General features: G+C 31.5%; 3 protein-coding genes across 13 annotated transcripts; 2 read left to right on the top strand and 1 right to left on the bottom strand.

Moving 5' to 3' along the window:
• Window positions 1-312: 312 nt before the first annotated feature.
• Window positions 313-4,326, bottom strand: LOC100817554 (floral homeotic protein GLOBOSA-like). The gene is given in 7 exon segments (NM_001254097.2): window positions 313-641; window positions 2,096-2,140; window positions 2,244-2,273; window positions 2,819-2,918; window positions 3,012-3,073; window positions 3,645-3,711; window positions 4,115-4,326. Coding segments are annotated over 7 exon segments (627 nt in total). The 5' UTR covers window positions 4,303-4,326; the 3' UTR covers window positions 313-506.
• Window positions 4,327-6,203: 1,877 nt separating this feature from the next.
• On the top strand, window positions 6,204-6,960 carry LOC102668046 (putative glycine-rich cell wall structural protein 1). The gene is made up of 2 exons (XM_006595215.1): window positions 6,204-6,463; window positions 6,573-6,960. Exons 1-2 carry the CDS (start codon window positions 6,204-6,206, stop codon window positions 6,958-6,960), a joined length of 648 nt encoding a protein of 215 aa, XP_006595278.1.
• An 8,769-nt stretch (window positions 6,961-15,729) lies between these two features.
• Window positions 15,730-23,989, top strand: LOC102660758 (short-chain dehydrogenase TIC 32 A, chloroplastic). 11 transcript variants are annotated; one of them, XR_005887766.1, is made up of 8 exons: window positions 15,730-16,112; window positions 16,245-16,537; window positions 16,648-16,694; window positions 16,899-17,570; window positions 18,085-18,244; window positions 19,611-19,713; window positions 20,465-20,563; window positions 23,945-23,989. XR_005887766.1 is itself a non-coding variant. In XM_041007960.1 (6 exons), the coding sequence occupies exons 1-4, from the start codon at window positions 15,936-15,938 to the stop codon at window positions 17,064-17,066; spliced, it is 480 nt and encodes a 159-aa protein (XP_040863894.1). In that variant the 5' UTR covers window positions 15,730-15,935; the 3' UTR covers window positions 17,067-17,570; window positions 18,085-18,244; window positions 20,465-21,416. The 11 variants fall into 11 exon arrangements, 4 of the variants coding, with proteins under 4 accessions (XP_040863894.1, XP_040863892.1, XP_040863895.1 ...); XR_005887768.1 differs by lacking the exon at window positions 23,945-23,989 and having other exon boundaries at window positions 16,899-17,023; window positions 17,506-17,570; window positions 20,465-21,421; XR_005887770.1 differs by lacking the exon at window positions 23,945-23,989 and having other exon boundaries at window positions 16,899-17,023; window positions 17,506-17,570; window positions 18,089-18,244; window positions 20,465-21,420.
• The last annotated feature ends 513 nt before the right edge of the window (window positions 23,990-24,502 follow it).

Here is a 24,502-nt window from a genome sequence, read left to right as displayed (position 1 = left end):
TACTTTGAATCAATGCTGAGAACACAAATATATACTGTGCATGTGTAGTAACTAGAGAAGACTAATATACATCAGTTTTAATTAATACTGCATATCTAGAGACGTTTATTTTTAGAGAAATAAAATAAAATACTCGAACTTACAATTACTTAAGAGTCATATTTTCGTCGGCTATTACAAATCTTTTTCTTTCTTGACTCTTGGCACATGAATACTTAAGTGTTATAATTTTTTTTATATTTTATTTAATTTTTAAGGATTAAAAAATATAAGTCAAATAATAAAATGTGTAAGCGCAAGCATTATACTCAGACAAACACACTAAGATGTCATATGATTACCCAATAAGGTTGGAGACACAAGATGTTGTAACTTCACAATTAAAGCCAAAGGTCAGTTGCTTAGTTTATTACTTACAACCAGATACCAACATATACTTAAAAGAGTTGTGACACATACGATTTTGACAGCACCAAGATGAAGTTTTTGAATTCAAGAGTTATATATTAGATCCTTTCTTGAAGATTTGGCTGCATAGGCTGCACACGAAAGGCAAATGGCATATGGGAATTGTAATCTCTTACGCTTTGATCAAACCCATTGTCCACTTCTCTCGCACCTTCCTCTGCCAAACGTTGTTGCTGTTGAAATAACACAATAGAACAGAGAAAAATAAGTTAATGTTTTTATGCAATAAGAATAAGTGATGATATTTGAACACTAATAATTTATAAATATCCCATTAATATCTCATTTCTCTCTATCTCTCTTTTTGTCGCATCTATCATTTTTCACCCATAAAGCACCTTAATTATTAATATTTTCTTTTTCTTTCCCTATTTATATATTTTATTTGTTATACAAGTAATTAAAGTATTGACAAGGTGATTTTTTTTTTACGAAACTAGGTTATCTTTTTCCGAGAGTTAAGAACCAATCTTTTAATTAAGGTATACTAAAATTTATTTATGGGATTAATATTTCTTAATAAATGTTTTTTCATACTAATATATAATATGTTCAAAATGAATAATAATAATAAAAAAAAATATTTTACTAAAAACAAGTAATTACTTTTAAATTATTAAAATCAATCTTGAGGGAAATTTAATTCTATCTTTAGTTAAAACACATTTTTGACTCGTGGTCTCTACAAACTAATCATCTCATCTTTTGCTTCTATTATATATATATATATATATATATATATATATATATATATATATATATATATATATATAATTCTAAGATGGTGCTTTACATATGTTATGAAATCCAGTTACATTTATAATTTTGGAGAGCCCTATATTTAGTCTTCCAAAAATTACATTCATTAATAATACTATGTTTGTTTTTAAAACATTTTTGTAGCCAAATTATCTCTTAATATATACTTAAATTGTCATGATATTATTAGTCTTTTAAAGATTTTGTTACCAGAATTAGTTCTTAAAATTAAAGTGTCACCATATAAATCTTCAAGTGGTGATAAAAATAATCTGAGAGGCTAATTAGGTGATAAATTTTTTAGAGAATTAATGTGGTGACAATTTTTTTTAAAAGGTTAATGTAATAACAATTTGTGGAAGAGTAACCTAATACATAACTTCGAAGAAAACCACAGAGGGTTTTATCTTCTTTTTATTTAATTTATATATATCTACGGCTTTTGAGGAAGTGATTTTTTTTTTTTTTTGCACAAAATCACAATAGAAACAAAATTCTAGTTGAGTTTTATCAAGTTAAGTAGCATCTTAAGGATCATGACCTGATGAAATGTGCATGCTATGTTTTATTAGCTATCAATAAAGTACACCCTCTCTATTATAAAATTGTTAGCTTTTAATGTTGTTACACATATATTAAGAAATCATTTATTAATATGTATGTTGTCTAAAAAAACTCTTATTAGAGTTGGCCAACCCTTGAATTCTTAAAATGACAATAATTTCAAAACAACCAAAAAGTCTAAGTATAGTTTTGGAATGGAAAAAGAGCATATTCATGAAATTAAATTGGGAAGTTTTCATGGTGTTGGCAGTGTTTTGGAAAAGCAACCATGTATTAAACAGTGGGTGTATAATGTATTACGTACCCAGAGAAAATTAAGTTCCCTGTTCTCCTCCTCCAAGATCTTGTCCTGATCAGCAATATTTGCAGGAAAAAGAAATGAAAAAGTTATTGGTTCACTTTGCTTATAATTAGAATATTGTAAATCAGATAGTCAAATTAAATTAACATACGTTTCTCCTGAGCATCCTGTATACATCCATCTGCAGAGAAACAAAAAAAAAGTTATCAGTCAGATAATGTATATTGTTTCATTTTGGCTATAATTGGAGTTTTCATTGCGCAAAATAAACTGACTTAGCTGCCACATACAGTCATATACACTATATACACGCCTTGTCAATATATAAGTTATATATTATATTGTTTCTCATGTCTCGAATACATGAATAACAATTTTTTTTAATCTTAAATATAAACAAATTTTAATTATCTATGTCTTATTTAATGAGACTCTCTTTAAAATAATTTTCATTTAATAAGATTAATTTTTTTTATATTTAATATCAAGTTATAATGAAAAATAGTTTAAGAAAAATATTTATTTTTTAAATTAAAAATAATACAATTTCATGAAAATAACTAATTTTTTTAATATATATAAAATATAACTTTTTTTCCTTATAATTGAGAGACTGGAGAGAATATATCTTTAGCTACATATTTCTTTTAATAATTTTTTAAAATGCATGGCATAGCTCTTGCCACAAAAACTTAAAAATTTATCATCTTGAAGATTAATATTTACCTGTTTCTCGCGGACACTGACTAGACCAGTTTCTAAGGCATCCTCTAAGGCCATCAGCTCCTTGTAGTTAAGAGAGTTGATATCATCACCCTTCAAGTGCCTGAAAAGTATCAATTTGTGAAAGATGGTGTGAGAGAGAAAAACAGTATGAAATATTGAAATGACTTAAAAAAATGCAGTTATAATAATATACCTGAGCTCAATTTGCATGCTGTCATTCTCTTTCTTGAGTCTCTCAATTTCGCCGTTTAGGTTCTGAGTTCAACAACATTCACTGTTACAAACCCTAACACACATAATTGTCTTTTCTTAAAATAAAAAAAAACACATAGAAAATAGAATATTGGAGGGTACGATGTTTAAAAGCAAGAAATCCTCAAAAAGAAAGAGCTATTTGGAGTAGATCTGACTCTCTATGCTTGTTTTAATGTCAGTCAATAGAGAGATCCATCAAGTATGAAAGACGTTATTTTCTTCTTTTATATATATAAAACAAAATCTTTCATTCCTACTTGTTGTGTTCAGTTGTTTCATATTTTTTGCAAGGAAAATAAGCAAGTGAGTAGCGTTTTATTGCCAGATCTGTTCATAGATGTTGCATTTCTTGTAGTTCCTGCTTCTCTTTTTCAAAACAATAAAAAATAATATAATACTCACACATGCATAGGGAGAAGGTACGACCCAAATTTAGATCCACTCAGAATTCATAGTTCATGTTCCTCAGCATATTTTTAGCAAAAGATGAAGTAGGTCATTTTCCTTTGGACAAATCGAAATCAAACAGAAAATAGGAGCTATATAGCAAAAGCCCATAAATTTAACCAACCTCATGCTTGGCGTCCCAAAGCCTCTTCCCTGAGGTCTTGTGGTACCTCTCCAATATGTCAATCAACCTTCACCAACAAAAAGCTCAAATTCTAATAAACAAAAATAAAAATAAAAATAAGAGTTTCAATTTGTAGATCAATCAAATAGTACTATTTTCTTGCACTTGGTCATACCCTCTTGATAAAACTGCCAGTTATGAATTAATCAGGAATAGTTTTTTTTGTTTTTTTAATGTGAATCAACCTTCACCAACAAAAGATCAAAATCCGGGAAACAAAAAAAAAAATAATAATGAAAAGTTTTAATTTGTAGATCAATCAAATAGTACTATTTTTCTTGCACTTGGCCATACCCTCTTGATAAAATTTCCCTTTATGAACTAATCAAGAATACAAATTCTTAAGAAGAAAAAACTTGAGAGGAGAAACACAAAAGAAGATGAAAATACAAAAAAATCAAGATCCTTACGTGGTAGAAGGGCTGATGTAGTCATGCATCTTTCCAGATGCAGCAAAGATGATAAGCGAAACTTGAGCATCACATAGAACAGTGATTTCCTTGGCCTTCTTTAGGATCCCATTCTTTCTCTTTGAGTATGTAACTTGCCTGTTGCTTGAGTTCTCTATCCTCTTGATCTCAATCTTACCCCTCCCCATTTCTCAAACTCTCTTTTTTGTTCTAAATGTTCTCTGATCTTCTTCCTTGTGAAATGGAGAAGTTAGAAGAGGGTGGCTTCAAAGATAAAAGTAAGAGAAGTTAGCAACTTGCCATAAGGGGTTTGAGGTTAAGGAACTTTCTTGGGGGCACAGTGGACTGTGACAAAGCCAACGGAAGTAACTTTTACTTGATGTTTGATTTGGCTTTGTTAGTTGTTGCACTTTCTTAACCATTGGTCTCCTTAGACACTCTCAGCTGTCTCATGGTCATTAATTTGCAATATGGTTCGTGGCAAAAAAATATTGAACTTTTACTTTGTTATTTACTCTATGCCTCGTTATAATTCTTGTATAAGAGAAAATAATTATTATTTGGATTTTTTAATATAAAATTAATTATTATTTTTTATTCATATTCTTTTTAATATTAATAATAAAGAATAAAATTTATAATGAATTAATGATTATAAAATTATTACTCTTCTATCTGTTTATTGTTTTTTTTGTCTATATAAAAATTGTTATTATTTTAAGACGGAGGGAGAGTATTCGGTTTATTATAGGGTGGCTTTGGACGACACCTAATTAACTTGTATTGAATTCTGTGATGTATAGATGAGTATACCACTTTAGAATTTGATAATATATTTATAATTTGTTTGCGTGATAAAAGAAGGCTTTGGAAAAAAAAACATGACGTTGAAAAAAAATTACTTTTTTTGGGAAAAAAATCTTTATGCATATATGATTTAAATCATTATAATTCTATGGTCCAAATATATTTCTCTCATTTTATGCTACGTACAAATATATTTTGTAAATTTTATATTTAGATCACATTTAAATAATCATTTTAATTAAACATTTATTTTTGGTATGTAATTCTTACAAAATAAAAGAATATTTATAAATTTAATTGAGAAACTCTAGATAAAAAAATTTGATAAATTTCTACTAGAAATTTATTAAAATAAACTATAAAATACTTACACGAAAATAATATTATTTTTTATTATAAATTATTCTAAATTTCCTTATAGAATAATTGTGATGATTTTGTATACATAAATACTTTTACTTTCAAAATTAACTATTCACCTGACAATCAAGCTTCTTTCGTGATTAATTATTTTGGCCTTCAACTGACTATTTTAAAAAGCAACCCATAAAAATCTTTGTAGAGAAACAAACAAAAGTATAATAATCAGAGATCAACCATCAAATCAGAAGGATATTAATTAATCACGGATTCCCACGATAAGAAATTAAGCATTTGAAGTAAAGTCTAAAATGGGTAAGAGAAGTGTTCAAAACATAAAGGGAAGTGCACAATTTCGTCTAAGTCAAGATCATGGTTGAAAGTTGAAACAGGAGGAGCAAAGATTGGGTCTTTTGTCATGGTTTGAAGTTTGAACAAGCACCTGTGGATGATTCCCGGAGGAGAGTGTCTCTGATTTGAAAGGTTTGTAAACTTGTGTTCACTGGCAACAGCCGGAGATTTCGTGAAATGACAACATTCAGACAAGGAAGCCAAGAATCTTCCTACACATAAAGAGTACCAAACTGTGCTTGAATTCCATTATATCCATTGAATTATTGTGTGTTTCCGTGATTGTTTGCGAAGTTGATAACGGGGTTTAAGGTGTTTTTTTAGTTTTGAGTATTGAAATTTTAAAAATAATAATTAGTTTTTAGTTTTAGTTTAAAAATAATTAAAATTAGTTTTAAATAAATTTATTTTGAAAGTTTCACATTATATTAAAATTAGTTTTAAAGAATTTTTGTATGGCAGTGACGATAATGATAATAATAGTGATGTCAACAATGATGACAATAGAAATATTAGTGGTGATCACGATGACAATGGTGATAGCGAAGGTGGTGACAATGACGATGTAGTCATGGTAACAGTGTTCACGGTGGCAGCTAATGGTAGTGACGTTAGTAGTGGTGGTGGTGATGATGGTCGTATTAGTAGTGGTGGTGGTGGTGACGGTGACGAAGTTGATATTAGTGGTGGTGATAGTGGTTGTAGCAATGTTAGTGGTGTTGGTGGCGATGACGATAGTGATGGTAGTAACGGTGGTGGGGTGATGGTGATAGCAGTATTGGTGGTGGCAACAAGTAATGGTGATGTGGTGGTGATAGTGGTTGTAGCAATGTTAGTGGTGTTGGTGGCGATGACGATAGTGATGGTAGTAACGGTGGTGGGGTGATGGTGATAGCAGTATTAGTGGTGGCAACAAGTAATGGTGATGTGGTGGTGATAGTGGTTCCGACGACATTGGTGATGATTATGGTGACGATGATGGAGGTGATATTGTTGGTAGTGGTGGTGTTGGTGACAATGATAGTGATAGTGACATTGATGGTGTAGTAGCAATGTCGATGGCAACGATGGTGTCAGTGACTGTGGTGTTAGTGGTGGCACCAAGTGGTGACACCAAGTGGTGGCAGTGTGATGGTGGTGTTAGTGGTTGCGACAACATTGGTGGTTGTTGTAGTAGCGATGATGGAGATGGTAATGGTGATAATGATGATGGCGGTGACGGTGATGGTGGCAATAATGGTGGTGGTAGTAATGTTGGTGGTGATGGTGATGTTGGTGAAAATGGTGGTGGTGGTAGCAATACTTGTGGTTGTGGTGGAGGTAGCTAGTTATGGTGGTGACAACGTTGGTGATGGTGTGGTTGTGATAATGACAGAGGTGGTATTTGGTGATGGTGTTAAGTCTGGTTGTGTCCAAGTCACATTAGATTGTACCAAACAGTTAAGTCCTTAAGGTAAGGTTTTTATGTTAACAAAGTATAAATATTATGTGTTAACATTTCATGCTTAAGTTATAGGTTTATCTATCTCTATGAGATATAAGCAGAAAGCATGAGTAGAAAGACTCTAGATGAAAGCTAAAGTATTAGCCATTCGACGATACTGCCTTAGCGTCCAGTCTTAAGAAGACAAGTGCTTTGGCACTTGGCTCATTGAACAAAGGCATTGGAACAATTACTTGATCCTGAAGTACTAAAAGTAATAATAAGAAAGTAACTCTGATCGTAGCACACAAAAGGGAAGCTTTTAAAGTATCTTGTCTTGACATTTTTAATTCCTTTTGTCTTATGTTGTTAATGTTACTTTTGATTTGTACACTGAAAAGTCAGCTATGAGCACAATGCGACACTGTCAGGTTGTACTTTTCTGAAGATATGTTGTAGAAAGTGCTTGTGCCCCACACTCTCTTTGCGTAGTAACGACCTTGTGGAAAATGCCTAAGCTATTAGACAATGACTAGTTGGGATCTGTCAACGAGTTGAAGCTCTAAAGTCTATATAAAGCTTGAAGATGTTTGTAAAAAAATGAATAACAAGAGAATAATATGAGTCAAAACGAATAAGTGTTGTAGCATTGTTAGTTTTATTAGGCGAAAGAAACTTTAGCAAATTGAGTAAATCTTAGCTTTGCTAATTTAGCAAGTTTCATTATATTCGAGCTAATTGTGTAAACACTCTTTCAATGATAAGAATACATTTTCTTTCAAACATTTATTCTTTGTGAAAGATAGGAGTGACTTAGTGACAAAGAATATTTGCATCTTACTATCAGGGGAGATTAAGGGTAGAGCCATGAGTAGTCTAGAGAGTACTTGTTGTAGTCAGAAGAGTGGCATATAAAATACTTGAATGTAATCAAAGAATTTATTAGTGAAACCCTTCAAGGTTTGAAGGAGAATCAAACGTAGTCTAAGAGTTGGTGTGTGATAGTTGCCTAGAAGTGTTCCTAAAACTTGTAGCGGACGATTATGATCTATTTTGCATTCAAAATATACAATAATAATAATTAGAAAAAATAGATTTGTGTACTTGGATGCACGCTCTTGAAGCAACAAAATTTTTCTTTAATAATGTCAAGACTCTACATGTATCCACACCAAGACCAATATCTATTATCAACTCTTTGATGAGTGAAACTTAAAGAACAAATTCTCTATCTACTTTTCAGGTCTAAAACTAGACTTAGCCAATGATTTTTTTCCGTGTTTCAGGATACGTTAAACTTTTCTAGTTTTTGTCTTCTATTTATGATGTTTGAGAGATATAAATTTGAGCATTTTCTCAAAGAAAAAAAGGAAATATTTAAAATAATTTAATATTTCTTTATCTTTATAAAAATAAAAGTTATCTTATATATTTTATTTTAAGAAGCTTCCTGATTTAAAACAAAGATAATTTATGATTAATCACATGACTAATGATGATAATTAATCACATTCCTGATATGTAACAATAGAATATTATTCTTATTTTACGAACAACTTCCACAATTATAAAATATTATTCTCTTTTTATATTAATTATATTCTTGGTGCTAGCAAAAAATATAATAATATTCCACTAAAATATTTATTTGATTAAATTAAAAATTTTAATTTAATTATTAAATAAATTATTTTCTTTTGCAAAGATTAAAAGGCTCATTTGTGTGTGACCCCATAGGTTCAATACTAAACTATACTAAATCAATCATAATTAATTTACTAATCAAGGTAGGCCACTAAGAACACTCTTTAATGTCCTCATAGCATGAAGTAACATTTTAATTTCAAGAATCATTAGAAGAATGATATAATAATTTCTTTCATCTTTACAGCTCTAGGTTAACTCTAGAATATGATATTACTGTCAAACTCTTTTTGAGTTTAACTTATAATGAATTAAAAAAACTCATTTATTCTTTTATTTAATTTCCCGGGTCAAGATATACTTTTATTCTTAGAGCTTAAACTAATTACCAAGAGTTGATGGATTCCTTCTTGATTAATCATTAATTCCATAGGTATTTAATCATATCCAATATTCATTCAACAAGTGCTCTAAAGCATTTGATGTCCGAAACTAAAACATAATAAATAACCTGTTAATTACTATGTCAATCTCATGTCAAAGAAAACTATTAAACCTCTTCTTGAAAATTTTCTATTGACAATTTATGATAAATTTAACCATTATAAATTCTCAATTGAGTTAGTTCAATGATGACATCCACATATACATTATTTATATATATGCAATTTAATAAATGAGATATATTAATCTTTATTCAATAAAGACTATTACATATATATATTGATCTATCCTTATTATTGATATCTTATTCACAATAATCCTAGTATCCAGAACAATTTAGATTAAAATTATAAAGGACTTGTTTCTCATTATCATAATCTCTATCATGATAATAAGCCTCTAATTTTAATCAAGGACTTGTCAAATTAACAATTTAATAAAACAATAAATATGATAATAAAATAAAGAACAATTTTTTTTGACTGAAATTGATAACATGATGAATTGGATTTTGGGCATACATATTTATCCCCAATAGGGTGAAACAATATAAAATCTCTGTGTTTTCTTTACTGCTTCTATATAACTAGTTCCTCTTTATAAGTTAGTTCAACACTATTGTGGTCAAGTCTTATGAACGGGTTTTTAAACATAAAGCGATTTCGAACCCTTTGGATGTAGCCTATGATCCATTGATATCAAAGGTTTTCCAAAGACCAAGTTTTTATCCATCACATTATTTAACCTCTTTCTAGTGTATTTCAGGTACTTTAGGTAGCGGCGGTGACAATGGCAACAGTGGTGGTGGTGATAGTGGTTATGATGGTGGTAGCGGCGACAAGAGAAAAATGTCATCTTCAAATGTGAGAAATGTGTGTTTTTTTAAACTAAAAATCAAATTCACCAAATATTTTTTCTTGATTTTGAAAATGGGTGTAAAAATGTTTCAAAGATGATTTAGAAACTATTTAAGCTCCATTTTTACCAAAGACAATTTATTTTGAAAATATCATTTGAAACCCAAAAACTCGCAACTACCCTAATGGGTCCTTAATTTTGTAAAGTTGGTTTTTTCTTAAATTCAAAATTAAAATAAAATTAATAAAATATGTAATTTTAAAATTTGTAATAGAACTTATATAGGTTCACTTAGTTTATATTTTAACAAAATTGAATTAAGAAAAAGATGGTGAAAATTATTTATTAAAAATTGAGGTTAAATATATTAATTTGTATTTTAGAATGATATTTTAAAAACAAGTTTAAAAAGTTGATCTTGTTTCAAAATTGAAAGGTTAAGTGTAATAAGTTTTTAAACATAAATTCCTTTTAATCAAGTAATTGAGCATAAGTGATTGATGTGCTAAAGTTAATATTGAATCGCTTAGATACTACTTGAGTTCAATTCTTGGTGGGAACAATTCTTGATCAGGTTTTAGTTATCTCCCAACAAAACTCTGGGATTAGTCAGGATCTATTTCCCTCGATGAACCATAGGATTAAAGCAAAAAAACATAAATTCCTTATTATATATAAATGTGTAAGGCTATTTACTTTATCATGCCTCTAATTTTTCACTCTCAATCACATTCACTTTTATTAGAATACTCTCCTTTCATGAATCGGTATGAACTCCACTCTTCTAATATGCATATGGTATATCATTTTATGTTTTTAATAGGCTAAATTATAATTTTGATCTTTTATTTAGATTTTAGGATTGAATTTTAGCTCTTACATTTAAATTTTTTCATTTTAGTAATTTATCCGTTAAATCTTAGTCAATGTTTCCCTTTCAAAATACTAATCATTTTTTTATATTTTAGGTCATGTTCTTAACCTTTTGTATATATTAAAGATATAAAACTTGTGTCATTAGACTCATCCACATGAAAATTATGAGAACAACTAATCTTTGAAACAAAAAAAAGCCACAAAATGATAAAATTAAATTGTAAGAAACATATGTCCCATGAGTAATTAAAACATTTAAAAATCTATTGTCATATTCTTTTCCAATTTCTCATTAGACTCATTATTCGTGTGATCTTCACCATGTTTGTGGTATTATTTTTTTTTCAGCATGAGTTGATTTTCATAGTTTTTATGTAAGTGAATTTAATATGACAAATTTCATATCTTAAAAAAAGTGTCCCAAAATTTAAAATGATTAAATTAGTATTTTGAAAGGGCAACATTAACTGATATTTAAGAAATAAATTACTAAAACAAAACATTTAAAACTTAAGGAACCAAACTAGAACCTAAAATATAAATAAGGGACCAAAATTATAATTTAGACTATTTAACAAACAGTAAATGAATATGGGAAACTTGTAACCAAAAAATGGACATATGAACATTTTTTAAATCACTTACTTTAACAACAATCCACCTAGCACCAGCCTGGGATTTAGGTTGTGGAGTATCGTCAAGTCCTTTCAAAGCACTGTTGAATACAAGGAACATTAAAATATTGATGTTGCTGACTAATGCTAATGCAAATGTATTGAAAAACAACACTGACCTGTTAATTATTCCTTTCAGGTAGTTGTCTGGCCTATTATGCAAGGAACAAAACCAGACAACAAGATTTTCCTTAGGCAAAATGACGATCATTTGCTAGTGTGCACTGCAGTGGAGACCAATATAGGTTATTGTAGTATTATACATTATTTAAATTCATTTGTTCAGTTTTACTTACCCATTCAGGTAGGCTCCTAGGTAGACATCCCGTTTTGAATTCTGCATTCAGTTCTTCATGTAACTTTCTGATTCAAATTGCGATTGCCCAGATCTATGGATGGACTATGGCTCGAGGAATCCATACACATCGAAATTCTCCGCTCGCATACTTGTCTCAGTCAGATGCCTATTGTTGTTAACACAAAGTAAATTATGTATGAATTTAAAACAATAACTTAAGTAATTAACAATAATCTAAATTGACTTACAGAATCCATAACTGTATAACATAGATGTTGAGACATTGACCACCGTGTGTTATTTCAGACAGATCTTCATGCTTTATGTACAAGGGGAAGTCTTCATTAAACACCCCGAACACGGTAGCATCCCACATAATCTGCAATGGCTTCAAAAAAAGTTGTGGGATGGTCAATGTCATCAGATATAGGGGATCATCAACCTTATGATTTGGCCTATCTGCAGGTTTTGCTGGTCCCACAGCTCCCTGTTTATCCAACATAGTTAATTAACATAATTTAATTACAGTGAACAATTCAATTGAAAAAAGAAGCATTTAATGACACTAAAATACCTTGTCTGATAAATGCTTGACGAGATGTGTCGGCCAAGCAAGGAAGGTGTTAAGTGTCTGCCCCACTAAAATAACCTCGTCAGTGGGTACAGGAATGAGAGCATCTGCATCTTTAACCTCCTCAACACTGACCTTTACTTGATCATGCAACAAAGAGATGTTGTGAACGGTTGTGGATCTCTCAAAAACTCTTCCTAGGGCAACCAGGTGGGGAGGATTTTCTTCGATGTACAACCCGCATTTGTCTAAGTCACCTGTGTCTAGATCGTTCCCTGAGGGATCAACACAACTCCCCTTTGTGCTGACACGAGCAGCTGACGGACCAAACTCAGGCTCTGGAGGCAGTGCAGGTCCCTGTGATTGCATCTGTGACTGAAACTGGGACTGCATCTAGCTGAAGGATAACATCAGCTGCCGAGTCACTTTTTCTATGATCGACTCCTCCAGCTAGTTCCTGATTTGTTGAGTTAGCTACTCTAGTTCTTCGGGAGCCATGGAAGAAGAAGTGTGTTCGCTGGTTCTGGTAAGTATACCGGATCACACAAGTAGTATAAAATGGTAAGAACTGAGTATCTAACACTCGAGGAACTTGTGTTATTTGGTAAGCTATTTCAGCAAATAGGTGTCTGGTGTGTGTAAATGTAAGTGTGAATATGAACAGGTGTATAGACTATCTGTGCAAAAAGAAAGAAAATAACGCAAGAGAAATGATGTGTAAAAACAAGTAGAGAACATGTTGGTCTTCCTAATAGGTGTTTGATGCTAAAAAGATATTTTCTATCTAACAATTCTCATGTGTTCTTATGGTGTCTCTTGAGATACTAAACCCTGATTCCTCATGATAGTTTAGCCTAATCTTGATCAAGCCTCGTCCGCAGATTCCTCTTGTAAGACTAAACTCAACCAGGACCGCATTAAGACACACATACAAAACTAAATTATTGCACCCTGATTCCTCGTGAAAGCACGACAACTCAGCCCTGCACTATCAAGGAATTTAGAGTCAGACCAGTTTCCCCTATTGAATGACCCTAACAAAGCATGCATCTACGTGATCAAGGTAAAGGCATACTGGAATGACAAGTAGATAACACAGAGAACACACAAAATATCCTTAAATAGATATAAATATATTTACATCAGGTACCTACAGGGAAGATCCAACAGAGGATTTAGCTTTCCATACCAGGAAGCCTTCTTAACAACAAAGGGAAGAACAAGATGAAAGATTGCAAAAATACAAGTGGTGAGGATGTCTCCTTCACCTCTAGGATCTCACAATCACTCACAAACTCATCTCAAGCTCTCAAACTGGCTCCTGCTTCAAGCTATGGTCTCTGCAGATCTTCACACAACAAAATCTCTCAAAACTCTCTAGAGCTTGGACCTTTCTCTCTAGAAACCCTAGACATGCAAAGCTTTGAATCCCAGTCCAAACTCTCTTCACAAAATCTGATTTCAGGCTTAAATAGGTGGCCTTGTTCGTGCTCGTGTGCTTAGCATACGTATGGACCGCTTAGTGCATGTTAATGATTTTTGGCTTAGCTCGCCTTTCTCGCTTAGCGAATGAACTGAAACGGTGCGCTTAGAGAGATGAAGTGGTGCACTTAGCGAACCTGTACAACTCATCTTCTTCCAGAGTCTTCCTCGCGCTTAGCCCAGGAGTGTTGCGCTTAGCGGACGCTCGCTAAGCCAGAAGATTGGCTTAGCGAGAAGGTGAAAAACAACACTTTCCAAATCTTGCCTAATTAACCTGAAATTGAGAGAAAATGATTATTAAACACACAAAATGAAAACACTAAGTATTTATTACCTATACTTAACAGAAAATATTTATAATACTACAAAATAACCATAAATTGGGAGAGTTTGATACAATTTATACAAGTTTTATACACAAAAGTTAGTCGTTTTCACCGACTAACAAAGTGCGGGAGGTCCGTGGAGCCGGTCCAAAGTATTGCTTGATGGTCACACCGACTCCAGCAGCACGCACACGACCAGGGTGTTCAGGTCACCCAATGGCAGCAGTCAGGACATCCTGACGTCCATGGGGGACAAAGGAACCATGTGACGCCTGCTCCTCCAACAAATCCTGTACATAACACATTTATTTGTTTAGTCAATTATAGAATAAACATAAATAATTACGATTATTAATTAAAAGTGACTTACAATGTTCTCAGTAATTTCCTTTGGTGCCTCAGATGTCATCTAGCCAGTTTTCTTGGTGCGGGCCATCTTCCACTTCACGTGTCATTTGATGGGAGATGGAGGATCAATCACGGCCTCAGTGTTTTTGGATTGAGCAGCTTCCCTCCAGTTTTTTCTTTGTCTTCTCATCCATCAGCTTTTTTTCTAAATATTCATAACCCCGCGAGACAACACGTGGGGGGCAGTGTTTTGCTTCTGGATGGCCTGTGCCTTTTTCCGCACATCCTGTAAAAATTGAACATTAATGAAAATCATGATTACAATGTATTATAATAAGTGAATTTGAACTTGAAAACAATGAAAATCACAAAGTACATACCTCCCACGAGGGGTCTCTGTGGCTCTGACAAAATTGGGCCCATTTCTCCTTGCTAATGCCGTATTTTTTGCATAGTGTCATCGACATTGTCCTTGTCGACTGTAAGTGCCCATTTTGACGTCAAATCAGACTTAAATTGTCTCCATCGCTCCCCCACAGTCTGAAGTATTTTCTTTTTTTTCCTAACGTCAGATGCTTAAAGGATATCAAATTCAGCCTGACAAACAATAAATTAGGTTTTATTGTTAGTAATTAAATTTTTTGGCTAATAAACAATATGCAAGATGAAAACTAAAATACCTAAATATCCTCCCATATCAAATCCTTCTGAGCAGCAGAGACTTGCTTCCAATTCTCGTATGTCACGTCGACCTTATCACAAGCGACAATTCCCAAATATGTTCTTAATTTCTTCTTGTGGGGACCGTCGGTCTTCCCGATAGCAGGATCGACGTGGACCACCGGTCTCTCAGCCCCAACTGGTCTAGTCGCCAATGATCTTAGCTGTGTGGCTTTTCTTGTTCGCTTCAAGGTAGACGATGACTATGATGCTATTTCAGTAGGAGGAGGAGGAGGAGGAGGAGAGCTGGGCTGAGTAGTCATCTGCCTGTTTACGATGCATTAATAATGACGGTCGACCATAAACCGACTTTAAAAACAAATCAGTGGCAATATTGTAATTAAGCATTGAATAACAAAGACGGTCTTTGAATAATCGTCTTAAAATTATGAGTTTAAGGATGGTTATTCTAAACACCGTCGTAATTCAATATTGTAGAGAGAGGAATGTTTCCACTTTTTCTCGCTTTCTCCTTCTTTTGTATTGGGCAGTGCACATTAACCTTTTCACTTTCTCTCTCTTATTGGGCAGCAAAGCTGTTGTGCTTTGTCTGCCTCTTCACAACAAAAACAACTTCTCTGCCATCGCTCACCCAACCCTATTCCATTTCCCTCACTCCTTCACTCAATCCCTTTCAGAATGCACAGTGCAACGCACGCCAAAGCAGAGCGTCTTCTTGGCACGCACTCCCATATTCACAACCTTGGCTTGGACTCCTCCTTGGAGCCGCACGCAGTCTCGAACGACATGGTCGGGGAAATCGCAATTTCACCAACCCCTTTGATTTGGGTGTCAAATCTGACGGTGACATCGCAGGTTATGGATCTGAGTTTTATGTATATTTTTCCACTTTCTTTTGTGCTTCCTCTTTTTTTGTTTGAGTATATCAAGTGAAATACCACTATTTTCTGATGAGTTTTTATTTGGTATTGGTCTTTGGTGGTGTAGATTTGATGCTTTCAGGAGAATAATTATCCCTTCTAACTGTTTTTCTCTCACTGGATCTAGTGTTGATGCCTCATGCGGGATATGGTGTTGCTCATTTGGATATTTTCGAGAATAATTATCCGTTCTTGCTATTTGCTTTTATTAGTTTATCATATTTCATTTGTTCCATAAAAGATAATATTAATAAATTAATTCATTTCTACAGCAAATGGGGGCCAACGTCACTGTGAATTGTGTTCATCCTGGGATCGTTAGAACCAGACTCACTAGAGAGCGTGAGGGCTTACTCACAGGTTGGAACCAACACCTAAACAAGCCAATCTTTTTTCTTTTTCTCTTTTTGGTCTAATAGTGATCATTGATTTTGGGGTTTTCCTTTTTATGTTCTAAAATAAAATTGTAGATTTGGTGTTCTTTTTGGCTTCCAAGCTCTTGAAGACCATTCCTCAGGTAATTAAATACAATATGAAATAAAATATTATAGTGTATGCATGCATCATGTTATTTTCGATTGTGTCTGTCCTACATAATCTAGATACAATATAAATAATTATCATATGAGCAGTTTAATTAATTCTTTAATAGATTTTTTTTTTTTACTTTGTATTTCATTGTCTTAATTTGTTCTCTGGTTTACTACATGTAAAAATATAGGCAGCTGCTACGACATGTTATGTGGCCACTCATCCAAGGCTTTTCAATGTCTCCGACAAGTACTTTGCTGACTGTAACGAAATTTCAACCTCAAAATTGGGATCTAACTCAACTGAAGCTGCAAGGTTATGGGCTGCAAGTCTAAAATATAATTGCTTTAGATGCTAGTCAAATTGCATTGACATATGATGATGCAATGATTATAGAGCTTGGGTTATGTTAACTCTTGGATCTTAGCTAGATTGGAATTAAATGAAAGTGGTAGGAAAACTCTAACTATACATATTCTTTAATTTATTGTTTTGTTTCTGGGGTGTAGCTGTAATTCTATATCCGGGGATAATACAAAATTATACCAGAAAGTTCCATCGGAGTTATTATAAGCGGACAATGGCCTTTGTAAATCAAAGAAAATAACTTTAATTTCATATCAGCTATACATGAAGTAGCATGAAGTCCTAAGTTACTATGGATATATATTTAGCTTTCGGCAGAGGTTGACACATATTCTATGGGAATGAGGTTTGAGATGCAAGATTCACATGATATGTTTTTTTGTATATACTATGGATATATATGTTTAGCTTTCCAGTGCTAGTCATTGCAGGTGCTAGAGGTTCCCTTGTCTCTTTGGAATCCTGTCAAGCTATGGCCTCAAAACTTCTCAATTATGTAAGTATGCTTTCACCATCTTGTCATGAATTGTATGCAAAACTTATAAATGCTGTTAGTGTGTATTAAAGGATGAAAATCGGAAGTGGAAATGGATAGGGAGAAAATGAAGGATGCTAGATGTGGCTATACTTGTATTTCATTCCTGAAGTTTCCTATTGTCCATTTTAATTGGTGCCAACTTTGCATCTGCTGGAATTGGCATTCTCAATGATACGGGGATTCAATGCATGCACACCATTTGGTTGTTTCATTGCTTGTTTCCATTCGAGAAAATAGAGGCTTCGTGAACTCATATACAATTAATAATATTGCTTTATGAGACTTATGGTTAAGTGCTTTATATATTTGAAGTTATTTTTCATTCACTTAGAATCTTACCAACTTATATAAATTATGATTCACCATTCAAAATTAGCTTGGTGATTCATGATTTGAAAATTGATTTGATAACATTGTTTTAGCAATATAATATCTATTTTGTCATCATTTATATTTGGAACTCTTTAACTAGGCAGGGGCAGTCCAGTATGATCAGGGGGAGCTTCACAAATTGTGACTAGTAATGAAACTTGCAATGTTGTTCATGAGAATAAAAATATTGCATCTGATCATTTTGAAGCAAATCCAACTGAGCTCAGAATCAGGGGCAGTCCAGTTTAATATCTTTTAAGGTATATTTTTCAGTGCCCAGAAAACCTATGGATTGAATTCCTAATTCCTGACCACAAGCTTAAACAGTGATTAATTATCTGTCAATCATATCACATCATATTGATAATGATGTTCTTGTGTTTGTTTATTGGAGTAGAATTTGTCATTATAAACTTTGACAACTACCAAGAATGCACATTTCAGTTTCGTCCTTTATTTTTAGTTAGTACTACTTTCAATTTTTATTTGTTTATGTTAGACTTTTGCTTTATTAGTGTTTAATTACCCTTGTGAATAGGAGAAAATAAAAAAACTGACAAGGTTATGTGTACATGCTTAATTTTCTAATGTCTAAGTGTCTGAGCTATGAAGCTATGTTGCATGTTTTTTCTATGGCATAATATGCAATTATCAAGGAGAAGGCTAGTAAAGGGTCACTGTTGAAAATAGTGAAACCAATAGAACAAACTACAAGGCCTTGAATGAACAACCACACTTGTGCACACCATGATTTTTAGCAGGCACAGACAGAAGTTGCAATATTGTGTGGGGTTACTGATTTTTAGCAAACACACACAGAATGAACTCCCTTTTAAAATCAACAAGTAGTTGGTTCTCACATGCCTCTCTACATGTGGCTAAATCAGGTACTGTTTGTGTGTGTGCTTTCAGTGTTCAGTATCATATTTTATCAGTTTTTCTATTGGTGTTCATCTGTTTCATGGTTTATTTTCACATTCTTTGTTGTATGCTATCTAGGAAAACAACACACTACTCCAATCTGATACTTTTGACCTTATAGGAAATAAATCATAAACACACATTTTAGCTACATGTTGCTCATCATCTGCTCATGATTTCTTTAGGTTCTGCAGATGAATTTATTGTCTCGAAAAATCATCAAACATAGGTGGCTTGTTGCATAATATGAGGAGCATTATTGTTCAAGTGTTTGTATGGCACTAAATGGTTTTTTTTTCTTTTACTTGCAGTGGATGGGTTGGAATAAATGAAGTCGTAGCTTAAAATTGTTTTTGCTTTAGTTATTAGCTTGCTTTGAATTCATCTTGATTGATAAAAGTTGCTTTTGTAATAAATTTCAAATTATAATGGAAATAAATTTTTTACATTTATTGAGATGCTAAAGTGGCTAATTGTGATTGATAACCAATATGCATGGTAGGAATGCAATATATTTTCTCCATTTTGAGTGAAATGAAGATACAGTGATCACCACCTGAGTATTATATATATATATATATATATATATATATATATATATATATATATATATATATATATATATATATATATATATATATATATATATATATTTTATCGGCACCACCTGAGTATTATATGATGACTGCTTTACCTTCCATGCAGATTCTGAAGAGAGTGCATTTGTGTGGACATGCGTAAGTGATTCTAATGGATTTCCCCAAGTGGTAGCAGATGGTCATAGCTTTAATTGCTAACTGCACTTGGGGTATCTTTCTCTCTATCTCTTGCTCTACCTGAATTTCCATCTCTTAAGTTTCACCAACTATTCATACCTGAATATACATAGAAAATTATAACAACAAAACATTTATAATATTATAAATATCTCATCATAAATCACAATATAATCCAAAATGACTCAACGACATGCAACAAATCCCTGCTGCTTTTTTTTTTTTAACTTAGACTTCACTTGTATTATTTGTTTTCCATCTATTATTTTTCAGAACTTGCTCCCCAGTATAAAACATAAATTTATATGAAATTAATTTAAATAATAAAATTAAAATAGATTCGTATATAATAATTTTATAAATATTTAATTATGTAAATATAAAAGATAAGATAATTTTAAAATAAAATTTTATATACGTATAGTTTTAATTTAAATGAAACTGTATCGTTTTATTGGTTGTATATGCTTAATTGGATTTGCTAATTGTTATTGTTCTCTTACATAGTTACATATATCCTCCTTGAGAAAAAGAGAAAGAGACAAAAATGAGATTTGCTATGTGGGCTTATACTTGAGAGTTGGAGTGTAATAAAGGAGTTCTCCTTTGAAAGACCACCATGACCTTATATATAACTAAGAATTATTGTTGATGTTATGTGTTAAACTATTTATTTCTCAATTTGAATATATTTTATATTTGTTTCTATTGACTTTATTGTATTGATATAAATTTTGTGTCAAGAGTTAGTCATTCTTAATATAATTTTGTTTAATTGATCAGGAGTATAGGATAATGCAAATTAAGGAATTTTGGAGGATCAATTATTTAGGAGTGGAAACATGTCAACGCAAAGCAAAAACAGAAAACAGATTTCAGTAGGTCTATGTTTGACATTATTTATAATTATTTACTAAATCTACCTTGTGGCAGTTGTTATTCGTACCTCTCCTTTTTAATAATATACCTTCTTTTATTTTATTTAAAAAAAAACATTTAGTAATTTATGCCTCCCTTGGATCCCATTCAAAGTAAACATATTTGCACAATTGCCTCAAGAATATATTACTCAACCTAATGTTTCTAGCAACCAAAAAACTAAAAAAAATTGTCTCAGGGTTAATTATCAAATTTTAAAAGAATCATAGAAGTATGGAATGTGCAGATATGAAATTAAGGAGAAAAGTCTGTAACAACAAAGACTCTACTTATTAAAGATTAAAAATTCAAAACGCAAAAACTCTCACAACTAACATGAATCATGCTTTTATAAAATATAAAAAATATAGTACTCATGCTTTTATAAATATCATTAAGTTGATGAGAAATATTCTATTTTAGATTAACAAGCGTTATTTTAGTCATGCACTCTAACATCATTTGGTATATGCTTCTACATATCCTTGCCACTAGGATTGAGTGCAAGGTAAAGCTAGAAAATAAAAAAAAAAGTGGCATTATTAGATTCTCTAAAAAATATAGTATTCATGACCATCTATCTTAATGGGTTAGTTATGGTATTTATTCTACACTGGAGTGTAATACAAAGACTTTAATACTTTCTAAGACGGTTCTTATTTGAGACCGTCTTAGAAAGTGTACTTTCTATGACGGTTGTGAGCTAAGACCCGTCTGAATAGATTATATATATTTTTTATTGGAATAATCATGATAAAAAAAATGATAAAATTATTATAGATGAAACTTATGAATTTTTTACGAAACTCATAGAGTCTGATTAAGCTAAAACAACTTTATCTATATTCTATGTGTAAAAATCAAAATAAAGTTTCAGAAATTTATAAATAAGTTATTATTGTAATCCAACAATTCGAACCTAATAAGCTCTGAATAATTATCAATTTTAGTTTTATAATAATAAAAGTGCTAAATAAGTTGTTAATCTACATCGAATTTCAGATTTTGAATTTTAGTCATTTAGTTTTCATTTTAAACTCTTATTTATTTTTAATAATCATAATTAATCTATTCAAAATTAAATTTTTGTCTTTTATGTCATTTTCACTCTCTTAGTGACTAATTATTAGAAAAAATATAAAAAGGTCTAAAAATGAATAAATAATTCAAAGGAGACTGAGACTCAAAATCTAAAATTTAACAAAAGACTAAGAATGTATTTGACCTAATTAAAATAACCTATAGTTTCTTCAATTTCATTTAACTCTATCAGGGTCAACTAAACGCGTTTAAGTCCTCTCCTCAAAACAATAATGACAATGGTACGAAAGACATAGATAACAAAAGACAACCTTGTCAGATTCTTCGAAACTTATACCTGCATTATGTTTCACAACACCAACCTTAGTGACATCTAGACCACAAGTCCAAATTAAGGTGTGTTGGACTATTCAGTATAGTGTTTCTATTAACATTATGCTTTATATAATACAAGACAACCTTATCAAACCATTTGACTTAGACATATATAATACAAGACAACCTTGTCAAATTCTTCGAAACATAAAACCTGCATTAAGCTTCACGGTACAAACTTTAGTGACTTTTTCTAGGCTACAAGTCCAAATTAAGGTTTCTTGTGTAACACCCATCATTAAAATAATAATTCATATTAAAAGAATATAAAATTTTAAAATTATGGTAATCTAAAAATATTGTATATATAACAAATAAAATCAAATAATTAAGTTTTTATATAAATAAAAATATTATTTTTAAATATGAACATCTAAAAATAATCGACGTTAAAAGTATAATGTAATCAGTCACATTAACATAACTAAAAAAATATTTAAAGATAACTCAGTCCTCAAAAGTCTCCTTAGTTCCAACAACTTCATGATGTAAAAATAATACTTTTATTGAAATGATAATCCTAATGAATAAAATAATCCTAGAGTATTTGTAGATAGTATTTTTATTAGCAGACATGATAATCCAAGAAATTAGTTATGATATATGCAATAAATTTAAAATAAAATTATATATGTATGTATATATATACATATACATACATATATATATGTATATAAATATATGTATCTATATAATCCAATAAAAATCAGATTAAAACAATCACAATTTATGGCATTCACAATAAATAAAATATTTAAATAAACAATAACACATCGACACTTTCAAATAAATATGACAGAGACACAACTTAGTAATTTCTGGAATCGTTAGACTCAATTCTTTAGTTCCTAGAACTAGTGTGAATCTCAAAGGGCCCGTGAATTCATATTTCATGCAATATGCAATGGTGTCTTGCTATCTTTCTCATGATAGATGAAGGTATCCATACTCTTTCTCCTGTATCCCAGATGGAAGTATTTATAATAATTGCATGTCATCTTAGATAGAGGTATCTATCATATAATTCAAAATTATCAATTTAACATATAAACAATGCAACATTTCAATTATACTTAAATAAATACACAAATATACATATACCAATATAATCATTCACATACAAAGCTATAAAAACATGCTCACAAGTAGGGGTGGGTAAACGGGCCCAGGTCCATGGACTGACCTACGGGGCCTGCCATCCGCGCGGGTTACGGACCAATTTTTTTTAACGGTCCATGGTTATGTCATATTTTTGGGCCCGCCCTGCTTAACCCGCGGACTATGCGGGTTTGGCCCGCGACGTCCGCGGGTTGCCCGCAGCCCGCTTTAGGTTTGATTTTCTCTTTTTCACTTTAAACCTTTCTTTTAAAATAACAAATAAAGAAATATATTAAATAAGATAGAGATATAAAGATAAAAATAAAAGATTTAAATTAAAAGATGATAAAGATAAAAAGGATAAGATAAGAAAAATAAAAGATAACAGAAATAAAAGATTAAGATAAAAAAGATAAGTGATAACCTATCAAAAATCTTCCTTTTTGATATTTTCTCGAACTTTTTCTCTTTTAATCTATCATTTTCATATCTGAAATTCATAAATAATAAAAATATCAATTCTTATCATTTAAGCCAAAAATAATTGTTAAATAAATAGTTTTAAAGATATTTCAATACATTTTTATTATGAAAAATAGTTCATATCATGTTTAGCAGTTATCATTGTAGCAGACTAAGAATATTTTTTCTCCTCACGTGTGCTTAACAAATATCAAACTAGGTTTCTTGTTGACAACGTACAAGCCTTGATATATACTAAAAATTGGTTACTAGGATTTGATATGCAAGGTAAATAATATGTAATAATTATTGTCTTTTAATCACTTAACTTGACTTTATTCTAATATTTATTATTATTTCGAGTTTTAGGAAAAGAAGATGAAGATATGGAGATGGAGAAGGCTCAAGCTACTTCAAATATGAAATCATTTGTTGTTGGAGATGTTTAAATTTCATATTTTAGATTTATTGCTTGGATTTTCCTTTGTTAAGACATTACTTATTTTATTGATGTAATTGACTAATTATTGAGATTTTATTTACATTTGTATTTAACTTAATTTGATTGTATTATATTTTTATTAAAATTGAAATTCTTTTAAAACTAGGCCCGCGGACCGGCCCATTTGACCCGCGGGGTCCGCGGGGTAGGGGTGGATCAATTTATTTGGTTCGTGTAAGAAGCAGAGTGGACTGGCCCGATTCGCTACCAATACAGACTTATGCGAACGGACCTTATGCGGGACGGGCCGGCCCGCTTACCCACCCTTACTCACAAGCTAATTCACATATTTGTACATACAATTAATATATGTATTTCTCCTCTCAATTATGTAGATTACCTTTCAAATATCAACTTCCTAAAGGTGCACAATTAAAGGAATGTTAATAACTTAATATTCAAATGTAAGTCACATGAAAGAAATG

This window comes from Glycine max, chromosome 13 (genome assembly GCF_000004515.6).
Source record: "Glycine max cultivar Williams 82 chromosome 13, Glycine_max_v4.0, whole genome shotgun sequence".
NCBI classification, from domain to species: Eukaryota; Viridiplantae; Streptophyta; class Magnoliopsida; order Fabales; family Fabaceae; genus Glycine; species Glycine max.
The sequence above is the reverse complement of the archived record's forward strand: the minus strand, read 5'-3'. Positions and strand labels throughout refer to the sequence as shown.

Bases quoted from the DNA above. Each gene is read 5' to 3' on its own strand.
- LOC102668046 (XM_006595215.1), top strand. From the start codon at position 6,204: ATGGTAACAGTGTTCACGGTGGCAGCTAATGGTAGTGACGTTAGTAGT. The intron at 6,464-6,572 runs GTTAGTGGTGTT...TGGTGGTGATAG, and splicing joins GTGATAGTGGTTGTAGCAAT to TGGTTCCGACGACATTGGTG.
- LOC102660758 (XM_041007960.1), top strand. From the start codon at position 15,936: ATGCACAGTGCAACGCACGCCAAAGCAGAGCGTCTTCTTGGCACGCAC. The intron at 16,113-16,449 runs GTTATGGATCTG...TCATTTCTACAG, and splicing joins ATCTGACGGTGACATCGCAG to CAAATGGGGGCCAACGTCAC. The intron at 16,695-16,898 runs GTAATTAAATAC...GTAAAAATATAG, and splicing joins TCTTGAAGACCATTCCTCAG to GCAGCTGCTACGACATGTTA.